Source organism: Xiphophorus couchianus, chromosome 16 (genome assembly GCF_001444195.1).
Source record: "Xiphophorus couchianus chromosome 16, X_couchianus-1.0, whole genome shotgun sequence".
Taxonomy (NCBI): Eukaryota; Metazoa; Chordata; class Actinopteri; order Cyprinodontiformes; family Poeciliidae; genus Xiphophorus; species Xiphophorus couchianus.
This window is the reverse complement of record NC_040243.1, coordinates 1,833,414-1,852,305: the sequence shown is the minus strand read 5'-3', so window position 1 is coordinate 1,852,305 and position 18,892 is coordinate 1,833,414. Positions and strand designations below refer to the sequence as shown.

Genomic DNA, 18,892 nt, shown 5'->3' with positions numbered 1-18,892 from the left:
ATTGTGTCAGATTGGAAAACGCAAAGCATTGAATGGATAGAAAAATCTGATACAAAACGTAAACAATGTATTTACTGCATGATGGTAGGTGGTGTGTTTGTATTACTGTATGTAACTGAAGCTCTAAGGGTGTAGATTTTATAATTAGATAAATGTTTATGGCTCTGGCTGGATGCAGTGAGAAATGATTTGCTGAAAACAAATTCTTGTGTATTTCCTTGTTATCGAAAACAATTACCACAAAATATTGGGGTAAAATTTTAGGTCAATGTTGCTCATCCCTAATGGGACACAACAAACATTTAAAGAAGAAAAGAATGGAGCCAAATCCTGGAGGAAAGCTTGTTAGAGGCTGCAGAAGACTTGCACTGCAAAAACACTAAATCTTACCAAGTATTTTCCAGTGCAAATATCTTATTACACTTAAAATAAGAAGTTTTCAGCAATTTAAGAGAATAATTCATGCACTAGTTACCGACTTAAAGCAATCTCGTACATATTGCTGAAAACTTACTTTTATGTTAGTTTTGTCTGACTTTAATTGTATTAAGATTTTCACACCAGAAACAGACAAAATACTTTTAAATACTTAAGATTTTGTGTTTTTGAAGTGTAGTACTGGGGTGGAGGTTCAACTTTCAGAAGGACAAACACCATAAACACGCAGTCAGAGATATGATTGAAGGCTTGGATCAAAACAGAGTCATGTTACAATGGCCTAGTCAAAGTTTTGACCTGGATTTAATTAGAAATTGAGTTAAGGTTTGTCCTCTAATCTGACTGAGCTTAAGCTAAGATGTGATGTGACTCTTTTTTAGAGGTTTGAGGTTGTCAAACACTAACCCAGTCTGGGGACTTTTCCTGGCACCACAACATATCTAATGTTAAAGTTTTTAAGTTCTTAGAGATCAATTACCACATATTTATTTATAAGCTTTTTATACATTTACACCAAAGTCCCAAGATAAACAACTCTTCCAGTTAAATTCAAATAAAGAGAAAAATATCCCAGAGATTTTCTTCTTTCAATAAATTTCTTTTCTGTTTGATCAGAAAATCACAATAAAATCACCTTCAAAGCATCACTTCCTCTGATTGAAACACGCAGAAATAAGAAAACAACAGCGATGCGTCTCATGTACAAGCGTCTATTATCTTGTCAGTCATGGCGTCTGCAGCAGGACGGTCAGACTGTCACCAGAGGAACACGATCGCAGAATAATACCATAAATACAGCGTGGGGGGGGGGCAACAACAACAAAGTGTTTGGACACTTGACTCGCGCGTCACGTCAGTCCCGTTCTTATCCTACAATGCTGTCCTGTCTTTTTTCCTCTCTTTACAAGCAGCTACTTTTCTTTGAAAGTCTCGTCCTCGATTATGTGGCTGAATGGAAAACGAATGCTGCTGCCTCTTCTCCCATAATGCAAATCAATGTTTTTCCAGCCACTAGTTTTAGAAACAAATTCTCTGCACTCTGTCCTCAACTGTAGTAATTTCCCTTTGAATAAAAACATGACAACTTTATTTATTTATTTCCCGGCCTGCTTGTTTATTCATTCATTCCTTTCGGTTTTTTACCCCCTCTTCTCGCCGTGTGTGTTTGCTGAGTGTGCAACCTCTTTTCCTGCAGTGCTCGCTCTCAGCCTCGCATGTTCGCTCGAGCCGCACTCTCACTTTTCCGCCTGTGGCTGAAAAGCAGCTAGGTCGGTTAGCTGGTTGGTTGTGGGGTAAAAGTGCTTTGCTAAAGGGCACAGGGGGGTTGGATGAGAGTTTTGAAGGAGAGTGAGAAATAAGGGGGAATGTCTGACTGCCAGGTTTCTGCTGCTGCTCGTAACGAACGTAAACCATTATTTTGTGAAAAGGAAGATTAAAACGAAGGCATTGTTTGGTTAAACTTTAATTTTCACGTTTTCAATGAAAGAACGAGGATTATTTCAGCTAAAATCCCTGTTACTACAACTTTCCACCTAAAGAAGAGTGGTGGTAAATTAGGAAGGTTAGATCTCTGCTTCTACCAAGAGGGGAATGTTTGAGATGTTGCAGCAAAACTGAATATCCATTTTTTTTATCAGAAAGCTTAAAGGTGGTTTGATGTTGTTGGGTTTAGATGAACATGAATCTTTGAAGTCATCTCTGTGTGTGTGTGGGTGTGTGTGTGTGTGTGTGTGTGCTGAACAGAACCTGCTGTGTATCACTATTACAGCTTGTGTAAACATGTAAACATTGCATGGCATCAATCTTGCACTCAGCACAAGTAGACGGAGCTATTATGTTAAAAGCCCATTTGCCCGACATGTTCTGTACCAAAGATGGCCTCCTCTTTCGGTGGGAGGAGCCTCTTCCGGCGAATATCGATAAGCTCATTGATTGATTGATGGTCCCAGGTGATTTATCGATCTGGCGCGGTTTCAAATGAGCTTCGAGTGCTTTGCCGCCCAGAGGGGAAACTTGCACACAAACCCTGTAATGAGAATTCAGCAACTTATTTTGAGCTGCAGAGCAACACGTACGTGTTACCCGCTGCCAGAGGAGAGATGTGCTGTTTGAAATTGAAAACGAAAATTGTTGCATGGGGTTGTGAGATTTAGAGAAAGATTCAGTCGGGCAGAGCACTTCAGCTGATAACTGTACAAAGTCAATCTCCTCCTCCTGAGGTTTTACGTGGACTTTCCGGGCGTCCTCATGTAGTTAAAAGTGCATCGGCTGTGGATGGGCGAGTGGGATGTGTAGATTAATGCCGTGGAAAGCCATCCCTCAAAGTGCTTAGAATAATTAGAGTCAGGCTTCCAACAGAATGGGCATGTCAGTGGAGGAAATTGTATTTTTATTTACTGTGTTGGGTCTCCCTTGGCCTCCCCCTCGCTCTGTCTCTGCCTCTCTCCATTTGTACATTGGCGGCGGCAGCGGTGGCGGCGGCGCTCGGTATTCAGGAGCCGAGCGTTTCTCAAAGTGTCTTAAAGGTGCTGTCAGCGCGCCATGATGCATCTCTCGGATTTGTATCTCTGTGTGTTTCCACGTGTGGGCACGCAGCAATTTGTATTCGGGAGTGGATCACGGTTCTGGAAGTGTGTGTATGCAAATCTGCAGCATTAGCATGTGCTTACCCAAAGCTGCGTGTGCTTTTACAACTTTGAAGGAAAGTAAGTGAGTATGACCATGTTGGGACACATTTCCTCCTGTTTACAGCTTTGAAGACAGAAATTTTGTTTTTTTGTTTATCATGCTAATAAGTGTTTACATTTTACCAATAAACTGGTAAACCTGGTTCAGAAAATGTCATCAACATCTGACACACAATGCAAAATTCAATTACTCCATTATGTTTAAAGTAATTAAATCTGCAGCGCTACATGCAGCTAGCTTTCCCAATCCAGAATAATTAAAGACTTAAATCAAACAGTGGCTTAGTATAAAATACAAGTTGCAGATGCGTCCAGATAGCACATGCAGCTGCAGCTGCTTCCTCCTCCCTGCGTCCTGCAGAGGCATCTCCCATCTCGGTGCAGTGGATGCTGCGGGACAGCGAGGCGGGCCATTGATAAATTGATCAGAGTGAAATTGTGGAGTAGTGAGACATGCTCTAAATCCCTCCTCCCCCATCGCCACACATCCCACGGGCGTGCGCACACATACGCACGCCGGCTTTGGCATCAATTATTGTGGATTGCGTGGTTGACAGAGTGTAAACCAGGTGCCAGGCCTCAATCCAATTAAAGAGATTTAATTGGGGGAAATAAATGGAGTGTGTCCACAAAGTGCTGGCTTACTCACATTTAGAAGATTTCCCTTACCTTTTTCAAAAGTGAGCTTTTGTTTATGAAAGACTGATTGAATCTAATAAAGCCTCAAGGCTGTTGCTTTTTTCCCAGAGTGCCTTGCTCCACAGGTCAGTAATGCAAACAATCCAATTTCTCCAGAGCGAGAGCTTCAGTGGCATGTAGAAATGGGATTATTATCCCAAATGGGCCCAGCAGTGATTTTAGGAGACACTTTTACATGCTTTAAATTTCTAGAGATGCTTTTAAAACAAATGCGTCGTCCTGAACGCCAACATGATCGTCTGCTGAACCGGTGAGCGGATCACCCGCAGGGTTCCGTGTGGCGAGGAGTTTGAGGAGCTAAAGAGACGTCTGAAGCCGTCGGATGGACCCGACTCCTCTACGCCCAGATCTTTTCTATCCAAATTTGTCTCCAGGGATAAGTGAGTGTGGCTCGTTCCCATCCCACCCTAAACCCCTCACAGCGGACGGACATGCATAATTCAGAATTGTTATCTGTCTGTTGCCTAACCCCGTCTTTCCCTCCAAACACGCACGGATCTGCAATGAAACAGTATGACTGCACATCAATGATTCACCAGACAGCACCAGCACCTCCCTCTCTCCCTCCTCTCCGTTGAGGGAATCATATGAAGCCGACAGGGACTCCACAGGCATGCAACTTCCTATAATTGGGATGAAAAAAGGCCGAGCCGAGGAAAAGCTGCATCAGGGATCTGGCGAAAGCGGCATAGGTGTTCAAACAGCCACTCAGCAGTGTCAGGCAGCAGATGGGCGACTGGGTGTCGACGTTGGCCCGCTCGTTAGCCACCAGGAGGAGAAGGTGAGGCGGTGGCATGCCAGGTGGTTTTTAAAGAGCGAGAAACACTTGAGAGTTTGGCTGCATCTGTGTGAAGAACTCTCAGAAGTGAAACAGCGCTGGAACTGCAAATGGCTGCCTTAGCCTTCCAGGCTTCCCGCGGCGAGCGTTCCTGTTTATCCTCCCAGTTCTCCAAACACTCACCTTCTTTCTTAAACATCACAGGAGCGAATCAGCAAACGAGTGATTGTACAAGTTTTCCCAAGCTTTCAAGAATTACCACCATTTCATCATGGATAATCACAGTTAATAACCCTTCTCATTAAGGAGACGAGAATCACGGGTCATTAATATTGTTAATATCTTCTCCCTTTCCTTCTCTTCTATCCCTCTTATTCCCCTTCCCTGCATGCCAGAGGGAGTGGAAACAAAAGGATGACTAAAAAAGAGCTTAGCGTGACAGTGATTAACCGATCGGGGTAGATGGACTGTGATAAATCAAAGTTATCTCTCAAATCTTAATAACTGGAATTAGCCCCTGATTAGATGAGCTTTGGCTACAGCGGCGATAGTTGGCTTCTTTACTTCAAAGAATTCCCGCCTTGTAAACCTGTCTCTCCTTTCAGTGCAAAATGAAGGCAAAAAAAGAGAAAGGAGGAAGCAAATAGGCCAACCGAGGCTGGAGAGAGAGATGCAAACACAAAAGGAGTGACTAGAAGAGATAAGGCAGAGCTACACCTGTTTTCCTGCCAGCGTTCAGTCATTATCGGGGCTCCTTCCCCCACGAACATGTTCGGGGTCCAGAGGGAGGTGTCAAACTCTCCCTGACAGGGGTCATAATGAGAGTGGCACTCTCCCACATTTGCATATGTTTGCCTTTGTCACAGCGGTCAAGGAATGTCATGTTGAGATTCCTGCATGCTTAAGTAATGACATTTTGTCCCCACGAGGAACTCTGGCCCCCGTATCATAACCTTCGCACACAGTGGGGGAGGGGGGGCTGAATTAACATGACAATCAGCTGGTTCTAAAACAAATGTTGTCATTTCGTCCCCTGAGGAATCTCAGAAGACAACACTGTGGAGTAGCTTTACGGGTTTATATGAGCAGATCGTCGCGCCTTTCAGGCATCATTCTCCTTCTCCCCGGGTCTGATCAATAGCAATCTGAAAGAAGTCGTTCAGTTTTAGTGAGTTTTTAATAGCTTAACACCAGTTTCACTTTGTTTTGACGACTTCAGAAGAAAAGTAGCTGAAAAGGTTCTGCGGTTTGTTTCCGCTGGGGTCAGACGAGTGCGCTTGTCTTTTGTCTCCAAGTCTGAACACCAAACTGGATGCTTCCCACAAGTTAATCCAAATTTTGACACCCAGTGTGAAGTAATTAGTCCCAGATGTAAATATCTGTTATGCAACAAAAGAGGCATCAGCACTGAAACCGACAATTATCTCCTCTTATGGTGTTGGCAAAATGCTGTGAGTCTAACCAAGTGGAACTGATGGCTTTTTCACAGGGCCTGCAGGCTTTATTTGGTTCTGTTTTCCTTTATTTATTTATCTGCATTTTTACCAGGCGGCGCCGGAGCCCCAGACAGCCCTGTGCGACTGAGACAGACAGGTTCATTACATGTCACCAGAGTTCAAAGTGATCCTCTGTCTGCTCTGTTTATTAAGAGGCGCTGCAGCGTCTCTAAGGTATAGTAACACTTGCAGTCGCGGCGCTAAGAGCAGTCCCATCTCGATGCGAGGCTTCGCACACGGCGCCTCGGCTGCAGCGTAATGAAGAAATCAGCAAGGGATTGAGGAAAATGAACTCTCTTTCTAATACCTCCATCCGAGGCCGTGGAGCAAATAAGTGCTACCAATAACGAGGAAAAATCAGGTTAGAGGGGATGAAACACATGTGACATGTGAAAACGATTAAGCCTCTCAGAAAAGCGGCAGAGAGACATGCACAAAATCCAAATTGAGTCAGACGCAGAGCGAAGACACTCAGTGTTTATTTTCATGAATTGATTTTTCCTCAAATGAGATGGAAAAATGGAAAGAAGGGAGTTTGCAGAGGAGGAAATGTGAGACAAAACAATAACCCGCTCCCCAGCCTATTTGAAATCATAAACCTACAGCAGTGGATGTTGTGCTGGTGGGGGGCGGGGGTGAGGGGGGGTGAATCTGCATTAAATTGGCCTTCTTCTCCGCGCCTCTCCGTTCTCACTTGCGTTGCTGTAATTGGTTGACTTGGAGGAGGGGAATAGCCGCTGCACCAAATATGTGGCTCATCATGTGAATCTGTGCTGAAGCGGTTTTGTTTCATTGTTGTTGTTTACCTCCTCTCCGTCTCCCTCTCCTGGCTCACCTTGGACTCGCTGTGTGGCATGTGGTTGTAATTAACACATGCTGCAGCCTCTGGTGAGTGTGAACACAGAGACTTAGAAGAAGATCATGTGGCTCTCCTAATTAAAATGGACCCGGCTAGACGGCTTTTATTTATGCGCCTTCAAGACTAAATGAATGCCAGTTGCCTGCAGAAATCATCTCGGGTCGTCTCTTCGCCGACTGTCGGCGTGCGGGGCTACAATTAACCGAGCATCAGCACCAGAACAACCAGAGGCTTTCATGTAGTTGGCTGAACACCACTCGGTGTTTCGTTTGTGTTGCATCAACTGGGAGCCGAGCGTTGGCCTCCGCTGAGCTGCTTTCCTCTCTACACCCTGCGACGGCCCTGCGGGATTTATCGCCGGTTTTCCACCATCACTGTCAGCCAGTCATTAAAACCAAATGAGCGTTCTTCTACAGAGCCTTTGGAAGAGAACAATTTTCAGACGCTAAACTGCTTACGGTCCACTTAAGAAAATGTTGTATCGTGTGATATTGACGAAGCGCGTTGTCTGCGTGTGTTCTCTCAGATTCAGTGTGGATCCTCCTCAAACGCTGCACAGCTGCTTAATGTATGTTTACTGCTGTACAGCAGGAAGCATGTTGGGTAAAAAGGCCTTTGGTGAAAAATGATCCAGGCTGCTTGTGAGCGCGCTGAAGCTATAAAGCTGCCCACTCCATCACGGCTCCTATCGCTGAGATTGATCAGCCCGCTCCCATTTGAGTGATTTCCCTCCGGATTCAATGCAACGCAATTAGTCGCCTGCCGTATTTTGCCTTTGCGTTGCTCTTTGACCCTCCGTCGCACGTATGAGTCGGTGCGGCACTCTGCTGTTATGAGTTCCTGCTAACAGCTCCTGTATTTGAGCAGCTCCACTAAAGAGGATCAGGGATGGCTGGCGAGCAGCCAGGCGGTTGTACCTGCTGAGAGAGAGTTCAGCTCTGACCATGTGCAGCGGGGTTAACACCAGTCAAAGTGTCTGAGTGTCTCTGAGACGGGCGCCTCAGCGCCGGGCATCGCCATGAGCGCCCTCTGACCTCCCTGGCTCCTGATGCGGACTGTAAAATCAGAAACTCCACTCCAGAAGTGATCTCCTTAAGTAAGGGTTTCCAATCCAATTTTACAGAAGGAGAGTGCTTAAGATTAGAGATAGTGTTTTTATTGTGCTCTTCAGTAATAGAAGGAGTGAAGGGAAAGATTGAGGGAAGGGAAGGATGGCAGATCGATAAGGGCTGCTCCCTCTGCTTGCCTTTACTCTTCGTCATCGTGGTTGTGGAAATGAGGTTCAGGTGAATTGGGGCGGCAGGCCATGCAAGGAGGGCATTAAAATGTCGCAAAGGAGCTGCTCCCCTCCCATAAACACTGCCAATAGAACAACGACTTGTACTGCGGCCGTAACAAAGAGCAATCTCTTCTGCAGAATGAGGTGTGAAGCGTACCTGACTGCTTTGTCAGAGGTTTTTTCATTAGGCACTGAGGATGTTTGCCGGGCCTGGCTCGGCCCAGAGAAAAGGGCGTGTGGCGCTCTGGGACGAGTGCAGCTTGCCTGATTTGCATGGGCCTTTTTTCTTCTCCCAGTCTATTTCCAGTTGAATAACTCGTTTGTCACATACATCAGAGGAAGGCGAAGATCATACGAGAGGCAGTGTTACTTTGTGTTTCACTAATGAGGCCTGTACTCTCCGCCTCCTTGCTTTTGCCTTGCTGCCCTTTGAAACAGCAGCGACATGGCGCTGCAGCACTGTAGCACAGTTCCTCCTCTGATGCGCAGCTGCAGGCGGCGATGCTGCTTTCGTGCCACTTGCTCTCAGTCCTAGTTGCACTTTTCCAAGGTCCGGACCGACGAGAGCAAAACGACTCCGTTCCTGACACACACAGACACTTCAGCAAGTTCAGTTGAACTTGAGACACGGTGAGTAACAAACACTACATCACAGACTCTAAACTTACCTATAGTCAAACAAATAAACAAGGATAAAACAAACAAGAAAGCAGAGCTAGAAGCATCGCTGTGATGAAAGAAGAAAGAATAAAGCTGGAAAAACTGCCGGGTTTTTAGGGAAATAAAGAGTTTCAGTTCTGGTCAGAAAGATTCTTTCAGTCGGCAACAAAGTGTTTATTCAGACAATTCAGGTCAGGCTGGCCTTGATTCTCATTACCAGTTGCTTATCCAAACAGTTTAGGATGAAGATCATTTGGTTTTGTTCAGCTGTGACTCCTTCATGCACCACTCCGCTTGACGGGTTTCTAATTGTTATTAATGGCCGACAAGAAGAACAATATTTCTGGGATTTCATTTTCTTTCCAGCGCACAGATCATTATTTTTCTTGCTTTATTGATCAGCTGGTGGTGCAGCTCACCTGTTCGCCTGGCAGACACAGAGCGGCATCAATGAGAAGATGAATATGATGCTTCCACAGCTCCATCATAACCTCAAAGGAATGTGCAACGCCAGCCTGCGTGCTACACAGGATGACGTTGCATGGAAACCGTGTTTATAGATCCTATTATCCCAACCTGGATACCAAACCTCCTAAGACGTGTGAGGTTGTTTGGAGCTGTAACTTAAGTGGACGCCGGTTTTTCTCTGTAAACTCTTAAAAACACTGACGGCGTTTATGGGCATGTGTGTTGACAGCGACTAAATAAAAGAAATACCTGCAGCTTTGATCTGTTTAATGACGTGAGCAGTGTTTGATGTGTTGTCTTGTTTCCGGGGCTGCTGAGCGCGCTCTGCCTCCGCCGGACTGTTGATGTGTTGACGGCTGGCGCAGGCCGCTTTAAAGGAGGACACAGGATCCGGTGGTACTTTGAGCTCTCCTACCGGGAGGTGCATCCTCTTTTTTTTTGAGGTAGCAAACCCCATTCTCCTTTTAAAATGGGCGCTTAGAAGTTGAAATTTGCCAACATCAAGAGCTTCCTTGAATTAGGATGCCCTGCACTGCAAGTGTGTTATATAATGCCATGACTGGAGGCAGAGAAAAAGTAGAGCACAGGGGTAGAGATTAAAAAAGTTTCTGCATAAAAAGAGAGGAGGGAGGAAGAGATGAGCATAAAAGGGAAGGAGGGGGAGGAGGATTGAGGGAGAGACAGAGGAGATGGAAATACAGAGTAATAAAAAGCGGGAGGAGGGGGTGTTTGGGTCGGCTCCTCCAGCAGGAGGCTGGTCAGCTCCTCTCAAGGCTCCGTTCTTTTTTCATTTAGATAATGGAGCATTTCGTTAATTGGCAGCGCACAGTTTAGGCCGAGCTTTGTTTGCCAACACGTCAGAGCAGAATTATTTCCACTACATTTACAGCAGAGTGTTGCTCAGCTTCCTCTCATTAAAGCCTCCTGCCCAGATCGAGCTTTCTCTGGAAATCTGCAGGCAGAGGCCAAGAACCACTGCAGCAAAATAAAACGGAGAGGAATAAAACCCATTTATCTACTATCTCACCATCCGCAGCCGGCTTGTAAAGAAACAGACAGAAACTTCTCTATCTGTTTACCGTTATTGTTTTTTTGCCACTCATAAAGCCTCACTTCTGGCTGCTTCTTTTCCTTCTCCTCTCTTATCTAAAGAGTTATGTGTTGCGCTCGCATGATCTGTATCTTTAAATGTGATTGAGGGTATTTGCAGGGGGTGTTATTGGATTGTGGTGTTATTGTCTCACCTTTTCCCTCAGTGTTTTTAATGCCGGGATGGATATCCGCTCCAGCAGCACTGATCTCACTGTTCTGCTCATTAGGCCGGATTCTCAGAGACTAGTGCTTCGCAACAATAAGACACGCACTTCTGTAGTCCAGCCATTACCGAGTTTAACAATGTGCACCAGCCAGAAAAGTCCATTATTTCTGCAGCTCATCATCCCAAGCATCCACACGAGACAAAGGGGCTGTGAAACCGCTTCGGTGCGAAGGCCCATCTATCACTAAAGTCAGGAGCGGAGACAGGGGGGGTAAGAAAAACATGTGGTGCAGATACCCCATACTGGGAGTTCTGGCAGCATATGGGAGCTGCTGTTAGGCAGCTTTAGGGGCTAAACATTGGTTTTTAATGAAAGTTTCTCACTCAAGAAAGAGAAAAAACATTAAATCATAATCTAATCAGCACTTTATTAACAGGGTCTTGTTTCGATTAAACTAATATAAAACCACAATCTACTTAAAAAGCAAAAATAAAACACAATTTGAACATATTGCTGATTTTGAGACATTTTGGATGTCAAAGTAAAAATATTTACATGTCATAATAAGAGCAAAACATCTGCACTGTTAGTATGATCATATAGAATAGAGGAGAAATATCTGTTTTTGTCTCAGTGGAGAAAGTTAAGGTAAATGTGAGAATGCAGGTACAAAACTATGTAGGAATAACTGTACAGGAAGGCTAAACTTGCAACAAGAAAAATAATGTGCAGTTATTAAAAATAGTATACTCAGAATAAAGTAATCATTTAAAAACTATATAAAATGTATATTTTCCTGAAAAAAGAAGTGAAAAAACTTGAGATGAAAAACTTTATTGGGTTTGTTGGGAGCTGTGATGGTTTCAAACTGCAGCTCTTTTTGTTGTCTTTCCTCCCTGTCATGCTTTTGCTCATGTTTGTTTGTCATCATGTCCTGCTTAACAGTGTTTAGTAATGGTCGGGAAAAAGGACTCAATTTCTTAAATATAAACATGAAAGTGATAAAATAATCTTCCCTTGGATGTTTAATCGTTCTCCTCTTTGTCTCTTTCTTTAAGAGGATTCTGTTTTAGTGTAGGGGTGGTTGTACAGCCTTTAGTTTGTTTTGTTAGTCAGTTTTATTGGTTTTCTTTATTGTTTGGAGCCCAAATCAAATCTGAATACAAATCTGCCAGAAATGTGAACAAAACAAAAAAGTAAAAACTTTTCCAGAAAAAGGCAACAAATATTTTCCTGAAAGAAGCATAAAAGCCGACTTTGTGAGCTGCTAACCTGAGACAGGAAGAGGGCCGGGCCAGCGAGCGCTCAGAGCGGGAAGCAGCCTTCTGCTGGAAGTATTAAAGGGAATCTCGTTGAGGGAGCAGCTGCTCGTTTAACAGACCTGTCACTGAAATCAAAGAGCTTAATCAAAATTTGATCAATTAATTGATCTTTCCTCTTGTGCTTTGAGATTCCCCCTGACTCTTGGCCCTCTAACTGTAAGCCACACTCTACAATGTAAACTATGTTCATTAGCGATGATCAAGGGCTCCTCTAATGTGAGCTGAGACGTGATATGATGGCTGTTTCCTCTTGGCTCTGAAGCTTGGCAGGTCAACTCTCCCCGGTTGCCCTTTGAGTCTCAGGAGGGAACCCGGACGCCTTTCATGCTGCTCATACAAGCCCAACAACGAGCTGTAGCTTTAATTTCCTCTCCCTTCTCGCTGTGTGTCTCTCGCAGGGTAACCAAGAGGCCACCAACCCTCCTGAAGCGATGGCCCAGCCCTACACCCCCGCCCAGTACCCGCCTCCCCCACAGAATGGCATCCCTGCAGAGTTTGCGACGCCGCACCCGCTCCCGACGCAGGACTACACCGGGCAGAGCCGGGTGCCCGAGCACGCCATGACCCTGTACACGCCCACACAGACGCACAGCGAGCCGGCCGGCACTGACAACAGCACGCCCGCCATCACCGCCACCACGACCGCACCGGTCAGTGCCCTTCATCACCTGCAAACACTGTTCTCAACACGCTGTCAGCAAGTAAAATATATTCTTCTTATCATTTTATACTTCATTAACTGATTAACTGTGATTCTTTTTTGTGCAACTAAGAAAAGATGAGAAATATTGTTAGAAATATTGTTGTAAAATTTCATGAATTAGCTGCATCTCTGTCTGCAGGGAAATGTTGGTTCCAGAAACTGGAGGTGCATCGCAGTAAATACAAATCATCAGGAAAAATATATATTCAGTTCAGAAAGACACACACACACACATCTGATCATTTGGATGATTCTGGCTTACGACAAATAAAAAGCTACAAATTTAGTTTCTCAGAAAATTTGAATATTAATATGTAAAGCTGCAGTATGTAACTTTTATAAAACATATTTTTTTGTACATATTTGTTGAAACTGCCATTATGCCGTGACAGAATATTATGAGATAATCTAAAAAAATCATCTCTGTTTTCTCTCAGTGATGATAAGAAACAACTAATGAGAGCCAGGAGGCGGGACTTAGCGCTGTCAGTCACAATCTTGCCTGGTGCTGCTCATCCCTCTCCCCCTTGTTCTCTGCTTTTCCTCAGGCAACAGGGAACTAGCATAGCTTGCTGTGAATGCTAACGCTAGTTAGCATAACCACAGATTAGGGCGGATAAACGGTTTGCCTGTAACTCCAAGTTGTTTCTCTGCCATCAGCACAATTAGCAGCGAGTACATGAGGATGATTGACAGCGCTAAGACCCTCTACCTGACTGATTGCCTGTTTTTGATCAGGAACGGTGCATTTCTGCAGACGGCAGTATGAGATTGATTTTTTTACAGATTATATGTCTCAAACTGTCAGAACATGGTGACAGTTTTAACAAATAGAATAAATAGAAAACTTATTATTTTAAAAGTTGCATTCTGCAGCTTTAATACAGACATGTTGATGAACAGTGTGTCCATCTAATGTCTGGGCTCCTTTAGTATGAATATTTTTCACTTCTGAATTAATTACCAAAGTGAATGAACTTTCTGATGATTCAATGGTGTAATTGATCTGAGATGCGCCTCCAGCCTGAGCAGAAATGACTGAGCGCTCTTTAGTTGTTGCAGCCATTTTGAAAGCAAAACAAGCCCAGACCAGCTGTGGTTTAGAAGTGAAGCTGCTTAGCAAACAGAACAGGAAACATCCAGTTTATCTTAACACCAGAACATGTTGTCTCAGTTTCTCTAGTTCAGCTGCCTTCAGCCTTGACATTAGCTTTAATTAAACTCCACATAAATCATAATTTTAGGTGTTTGTACATGATTTTAAACAAGGTGTGCAAACAGATTGTTTCAGGAGACTTTAGAAAATTATTTTCTGCATAATTTAACTTGCACATGTGGCCCCATCTGCACTACAGTAATGTGCATTTTTAATTGTCTCCACTGCCCACCATATTGTAGCTTTATTATGTCAACATAAGTTGCATATGGAAGTTCTGCACATTGCCTCAGAGAATTGCGGGTTTTGTGCTCGAAGCAGACACAGCCGGCCCAGAATACGCCCACCAAAGCCTGTAAAAATCTCCCATGACTGCAGAACAAAACACCAAAATATTCACATTATGAACCATAAATAACCACATCCCAGAGACTCTTTATTGATTTATAGGCTGTGGCATTTAAATGGTGCTCAGTTGGCAAAGAAAATATCTCCAACACTATTAAATAACCTGGACTCATGCTTTAGAGGGTTGACATGATTAATCGTCAACTAATTTAGTTATTGATTGATTGCCAACTGGAATACACAGACTCAAAAAAAAGGCATTTTGCTGAAAGACGGACATATTCAGAGCAGTAATTAATATGCACGTTTTGCATTTAAGATGAAAATAAATAAATCTTTGTCTGTAAATGTGTTCTACACAGAACTCAGGTTTAGCTTCATCTGGTTCAAATTCAAATGAAAAAAATATCACTTATTAAATACCTTTTGCTATCCAATTAACAAGCTTTTAGTAAAAAAAATCAATTGTATTGATAAGTTAAGCAGAAAGGTTCACATGTTGATTTTAGAACGATTTCTAAAATGTTCACTAAAGAAATGCTGCAACTTTATTTTAGACAACAAAATGTTTATTTTATTATTTTGAAAAATAACTGAATATTTGTTTATTTGCATTTTTCAATGTATTTCTATTATTGTATAAAAAGGCCTCAGTAGTTACATGAAATATCTGGAGATGGAATCAATTTTTTTACCCAATTAATCGTCAGAAATATTGATCAGTAAAATAATCGTTAGTTTCAGTCGTTGTGTTGTTTCTGCCGTCCTCTGACTCTGAACGCTTCAGCTGAAATCACATCAGTCAACGTTTCTCCAGTCGGTTATTGTTGGATTTTGATGGATAGGGTTAAATTGTCACCTTAGTCTCCTGTTCAGAAACTGGTCGTCTGCTGCTGTAGCCCATCTATTCAAGGTTTCACTAGTTGTGTGTCCACATACTGTGGTTGTTACCAGGAGTTATTGGTCTGTTTACCACCTCTGATCAGGCTGCTGATACTGAAACACTTCCATCCTCAGAACGATAGTTCTCTGGAAACCTGAAAGATGTTTGCGTGTGAAAAATCGCTGCAGATCAGCAGCTCTGAAATATTCAGAACAACTTGTGATCAAGATGCCTAAAACTTTGACTTGCTGCCATGTGGTTTGGTGAAACGGGTCGATTAAACAGGTTTACTGAAGAAAAATGGCCGAAGAGTCGATGAATAGATAGAACTAAATTTCTGGGTTTTATTTATATTCAGATCTTCAGTTGCTCCAAGATTTCACAATTGTTTTGTGATTTTTGTGACGCTACTTCAGAAATTTTTGCAAGGAATTTGCTAATGTGTGACAGTAAATGTAACTTTTTGTTACCTGCCATCTCAGTCAGGGACTATAACGTTACATCAAGTAAGGCAGAGGGATCAGTGTAGTAGATGTACGAAATACTGCCACCCACAGGTGGGAGTTAGCACCACTTAAGACCAATGTCTTTGACAATTAATTTCCAATAAACTTCCAAATGTGTTTTGGCGCAAAAAATGCCGGGATCTGTTGATTTTGCGTAAATTACCGTGTAAAACTGGAGGGACTGCTTGATGTTCAGCGTTTTCGGAGGGAAGTTCAGATACTGAGATGTCTGAAGATGCAGAAGCAGAGCTGATCAGATTTTATCTGACAGGAAAGAGTTGGTCTCTCTGTCGGAGCGACACGCCCTTCACCCTCTCTGCCCTCGGTGAAAGCGGCACGGCGGAGATGCCTTTTACTCCAGCTGCTGTCCAGTCGGATCAGTCTGAGCGTGAAAGTCGCCTTCCTGCTGTCTGCCGCCTCATCCTCAGAGTCAAATCCCTCCACTCGGGATTTACATCCAAAGTTTCAGATAAAAGCGAAGACGACTAGTGTGGCTCTAATGTTTATAAAAGGTGGTTAGAGATGAAAGGAGAAGGGTTCTTCTTCTTCTCTGGTGGCGCGGGGCACTGGGGGTCACGGCGAGGTCGCAGCCCCTCTGAGAGGAATCCAGGTCACTCATAAAGAACGTTGCTAACACTTCCATTTTCCCGGCTTCACAATTACTGCACAGCCATGAATATTTGGCAGCAGAAAAAGTGCTTAGGCAGCACAAGCCGAGCAGCGGCGCATTATCATCGCCTTGTAATGTAGCAATGTTTGATTTGAAGATTTGTGTGAGGCTCTCCAACTGCTCCACAGTTATATCCTGCACTTACAGTAATGGCTGACATGCAGGAGAGTTTAAAGTGGGGCAGGGGAGGGGGGACTTGGCAGGAGGTTCACCATCCTCCTCCTCCTTCGTCTTCCTCCCCCTCTCTGACACTGAACACCACTCCTCCGCTCGATGCCTCCCTGTCTCCCTTCTCTCTCCGTTTCGCATTTGATTTCATTTCATCTGTTCGCCCGCTGTGAGAAAAAGCCCAGAGATGGTCGCCGTGGAGAGATGAGAGCTCGCCTGGCTCTCCCCGCTCCCCTCCATCTCCTTTCCCCGCATCCAGCCGTCTCTTCTCGGGGAGGACAGAGGGATGAGATTAGTGGGGTGTAAACACAGAGCCTAATCCTCGGGGGCCGCTGGTGTAGTGTCGCCCACTGCTGCGTTCGCTGCCTTTAATGACGGGCCCAGCCGGTTTGCTCTGGGTGCCGCAGACGGGCCCGGGTGCCTTTGATTAGGGCACCCTGCAGAAACACAGATTGAAGGAGCAGATCCCCCCTCTGCTGGCTCGACTCTGCTGCGCTCAGCTCCTCCACCCCACCACGACGCTTTGCTCTGCACATCTTCTTGACTTAAAGACTTAAAAAGAGTCAAGTGAGTGAGAATTCAGCGAAACGTATGGATTCTGTGTCAATTCCCCACAGAGAGCGGAGTGTGTGTGTGTTTTAATGAGGCTCAGGGAGCGTTCGCTCCTTCCCTCTGCGTCTCTACCAGGAAGGTGGCGCTGTCCGCTGCCCGGTCTGCAGGCCCGGCATCGTGTTCAAACAAGCTGACTTGAAAGCAGGCGACCTGAGGAAGAGAGGCAGCGCCGAACTTTTCTCCAAATCCTTGGAGACGAGGGTAGCAGAGGGCTGCCGGGGAGCGAGCTCGTTATCTGGTTCGGCTCAAATAGTCTGAGGTTTGGTTGAATTTCATGAGTAATCATTCTCTTTTCAGATAACAAATTAAGGCAGTGGCATTAGGGCAGCACTCATTTCCAGATTTTTCACAGCCCGTGTCAGCGGCATGAAGACTTTCCAAAGGGTATTCTGGGGGACTGTGATAACATAGACACACACACACTCGCAGGAGCATGCAGAAAACATGGACGGGCACATGCAAACACTCACACACGCGCTCTGGTCTCTGCTGAGCCGTGTTTAAAGCATGGAGATGCCAGCAGGGTGTCGCTTTCAGAGGCTGTGCTGATGGCGCGCGGCCGCCATTAAAGGGACGCTGGCGGTGGGAGGAGATTCAAACTCTCAGATGGTTTAATAGTTTAAATGATCGCAATACCTGCTTCCACGTCTCAAACAGTCGGAAACTAACGGTAAACCAGGAGGAAGAGTGGATTTGTCCTGCTGCACATTTTCAAAACCAGAGCAGAAACGTACAGAAAGATGACCTCCAGGTATAAATGCATTAAGGATGCATTTACACCTGAAGCAGGAAGTGGTCCACAGTGCACAGCATTCTGGGTAAATACAACCAAAACACACGTGCTACGCTAGCACTAGCTGGAGAAATGACTCGAGGTCTGTTACTAAAGACAAGAGAGAAATCCTCCAACCACTAAAATCTGACATTACTCCATTTTTGTTTACATGTTGCGAAGGAAGAAGTGAATTCAATTCACAAAAATACAAAATACTCAAATCTAATTATTAATCCTAATAATTAGATTTGAATCAGAATCATCAACATTTGATGATTCTGGCTTAATGAAAACCCAGATTCCTCTGAAAAACTGAGTCTATTACAGAAATGTTGGCCCACTGAACAGTACGTCCATCTAAAATAAGAATTGGTGTATCGGTGCTGCTGGCAGAGAGGGCATCATTTCTTTAGGTCATTACATGAGATTATCATAAAATGTCTGGGTTAAGATCCTGTCTTTTATTGATCTAATATTCTAATGTTCTCAGAACATAATTCATTAGCTGGAAGCCAAAATTACCAGAAATAAACAATGTAAAGATTCTCTGATTTTAGCATTTTGAAATAAACATTTCGCCGACATCCCAATTCATCAAGAATAAGACGCTCCTAGGCATCGTTGTGTTAATATTCAGACAGTACTGCAGCAGGAGATCGATTGGCTCTCTGATGTTGGGAGTTTTACGGCTCCTGTTTGGGTTTGGGCCGGTGTAAACACGGCGCCGGGCATGACGCGGCCATTTGTACTGAATGATTTCTGAGCTCGAGGCCGCAACAGTGACTCTGGGCTCTAAAACTAAATTTAAAACCCCAAAATTTACAGACCAAAGTCCCACGCATGGAGGCTCTGAGACTCGCAGGAGCACCATTCATTTTGCCGGTCTGCACAGTGAGTGCTGCCTCTGAATGTGAAATAATAAATAAAAATGAAAACCGTGGTATTTCTCAGCCTCGGGAAAGGCAAATTCATCCCCTCCTGTTGTTTGCAGCTTTTTTCTTGCTCTGTTGTGTCAGTATAGATATATATCCAAGGAAGTTTCCTACAGACCTGGAAAGTTTGACATTTTCTTTTCCCACTAACCAAATTCAGGTTGAACTGGACCTGTTATACTGACACCGAGTCT

At 44.3% G+C, this 18,892-nt stretch overlaps 1 protein-coding gene across 6 annotated transcripts in view; it reads left to right on the top strand.

The window, feature by feature from the left end:
* The window catches only part of rbfox3a (RNA binding fox-1 homolog 3a), a 553,817-nt gene that overhangs the window by 494,311 nt on the left and 40,614 nt on the right, over positions 1-18,892 (top strand). For 5 of the 6 annotated variants that reach the window (XM_028041392.1, XM_028041387.1, XM_028041388.1 and 2 more), the window contains one exon: positions 12,344-12,646. In XM_028041392.1, coding sequence (XP_027897193.1) covers positions 12,344-12,646 — 303 coding nt within the window. The remainder of the gene's footprint in view (positions 1-12,343; positions 12,647-18,892) is intronic. The other variant, XM_028041391.1, reaches the window with a different exon arrangement.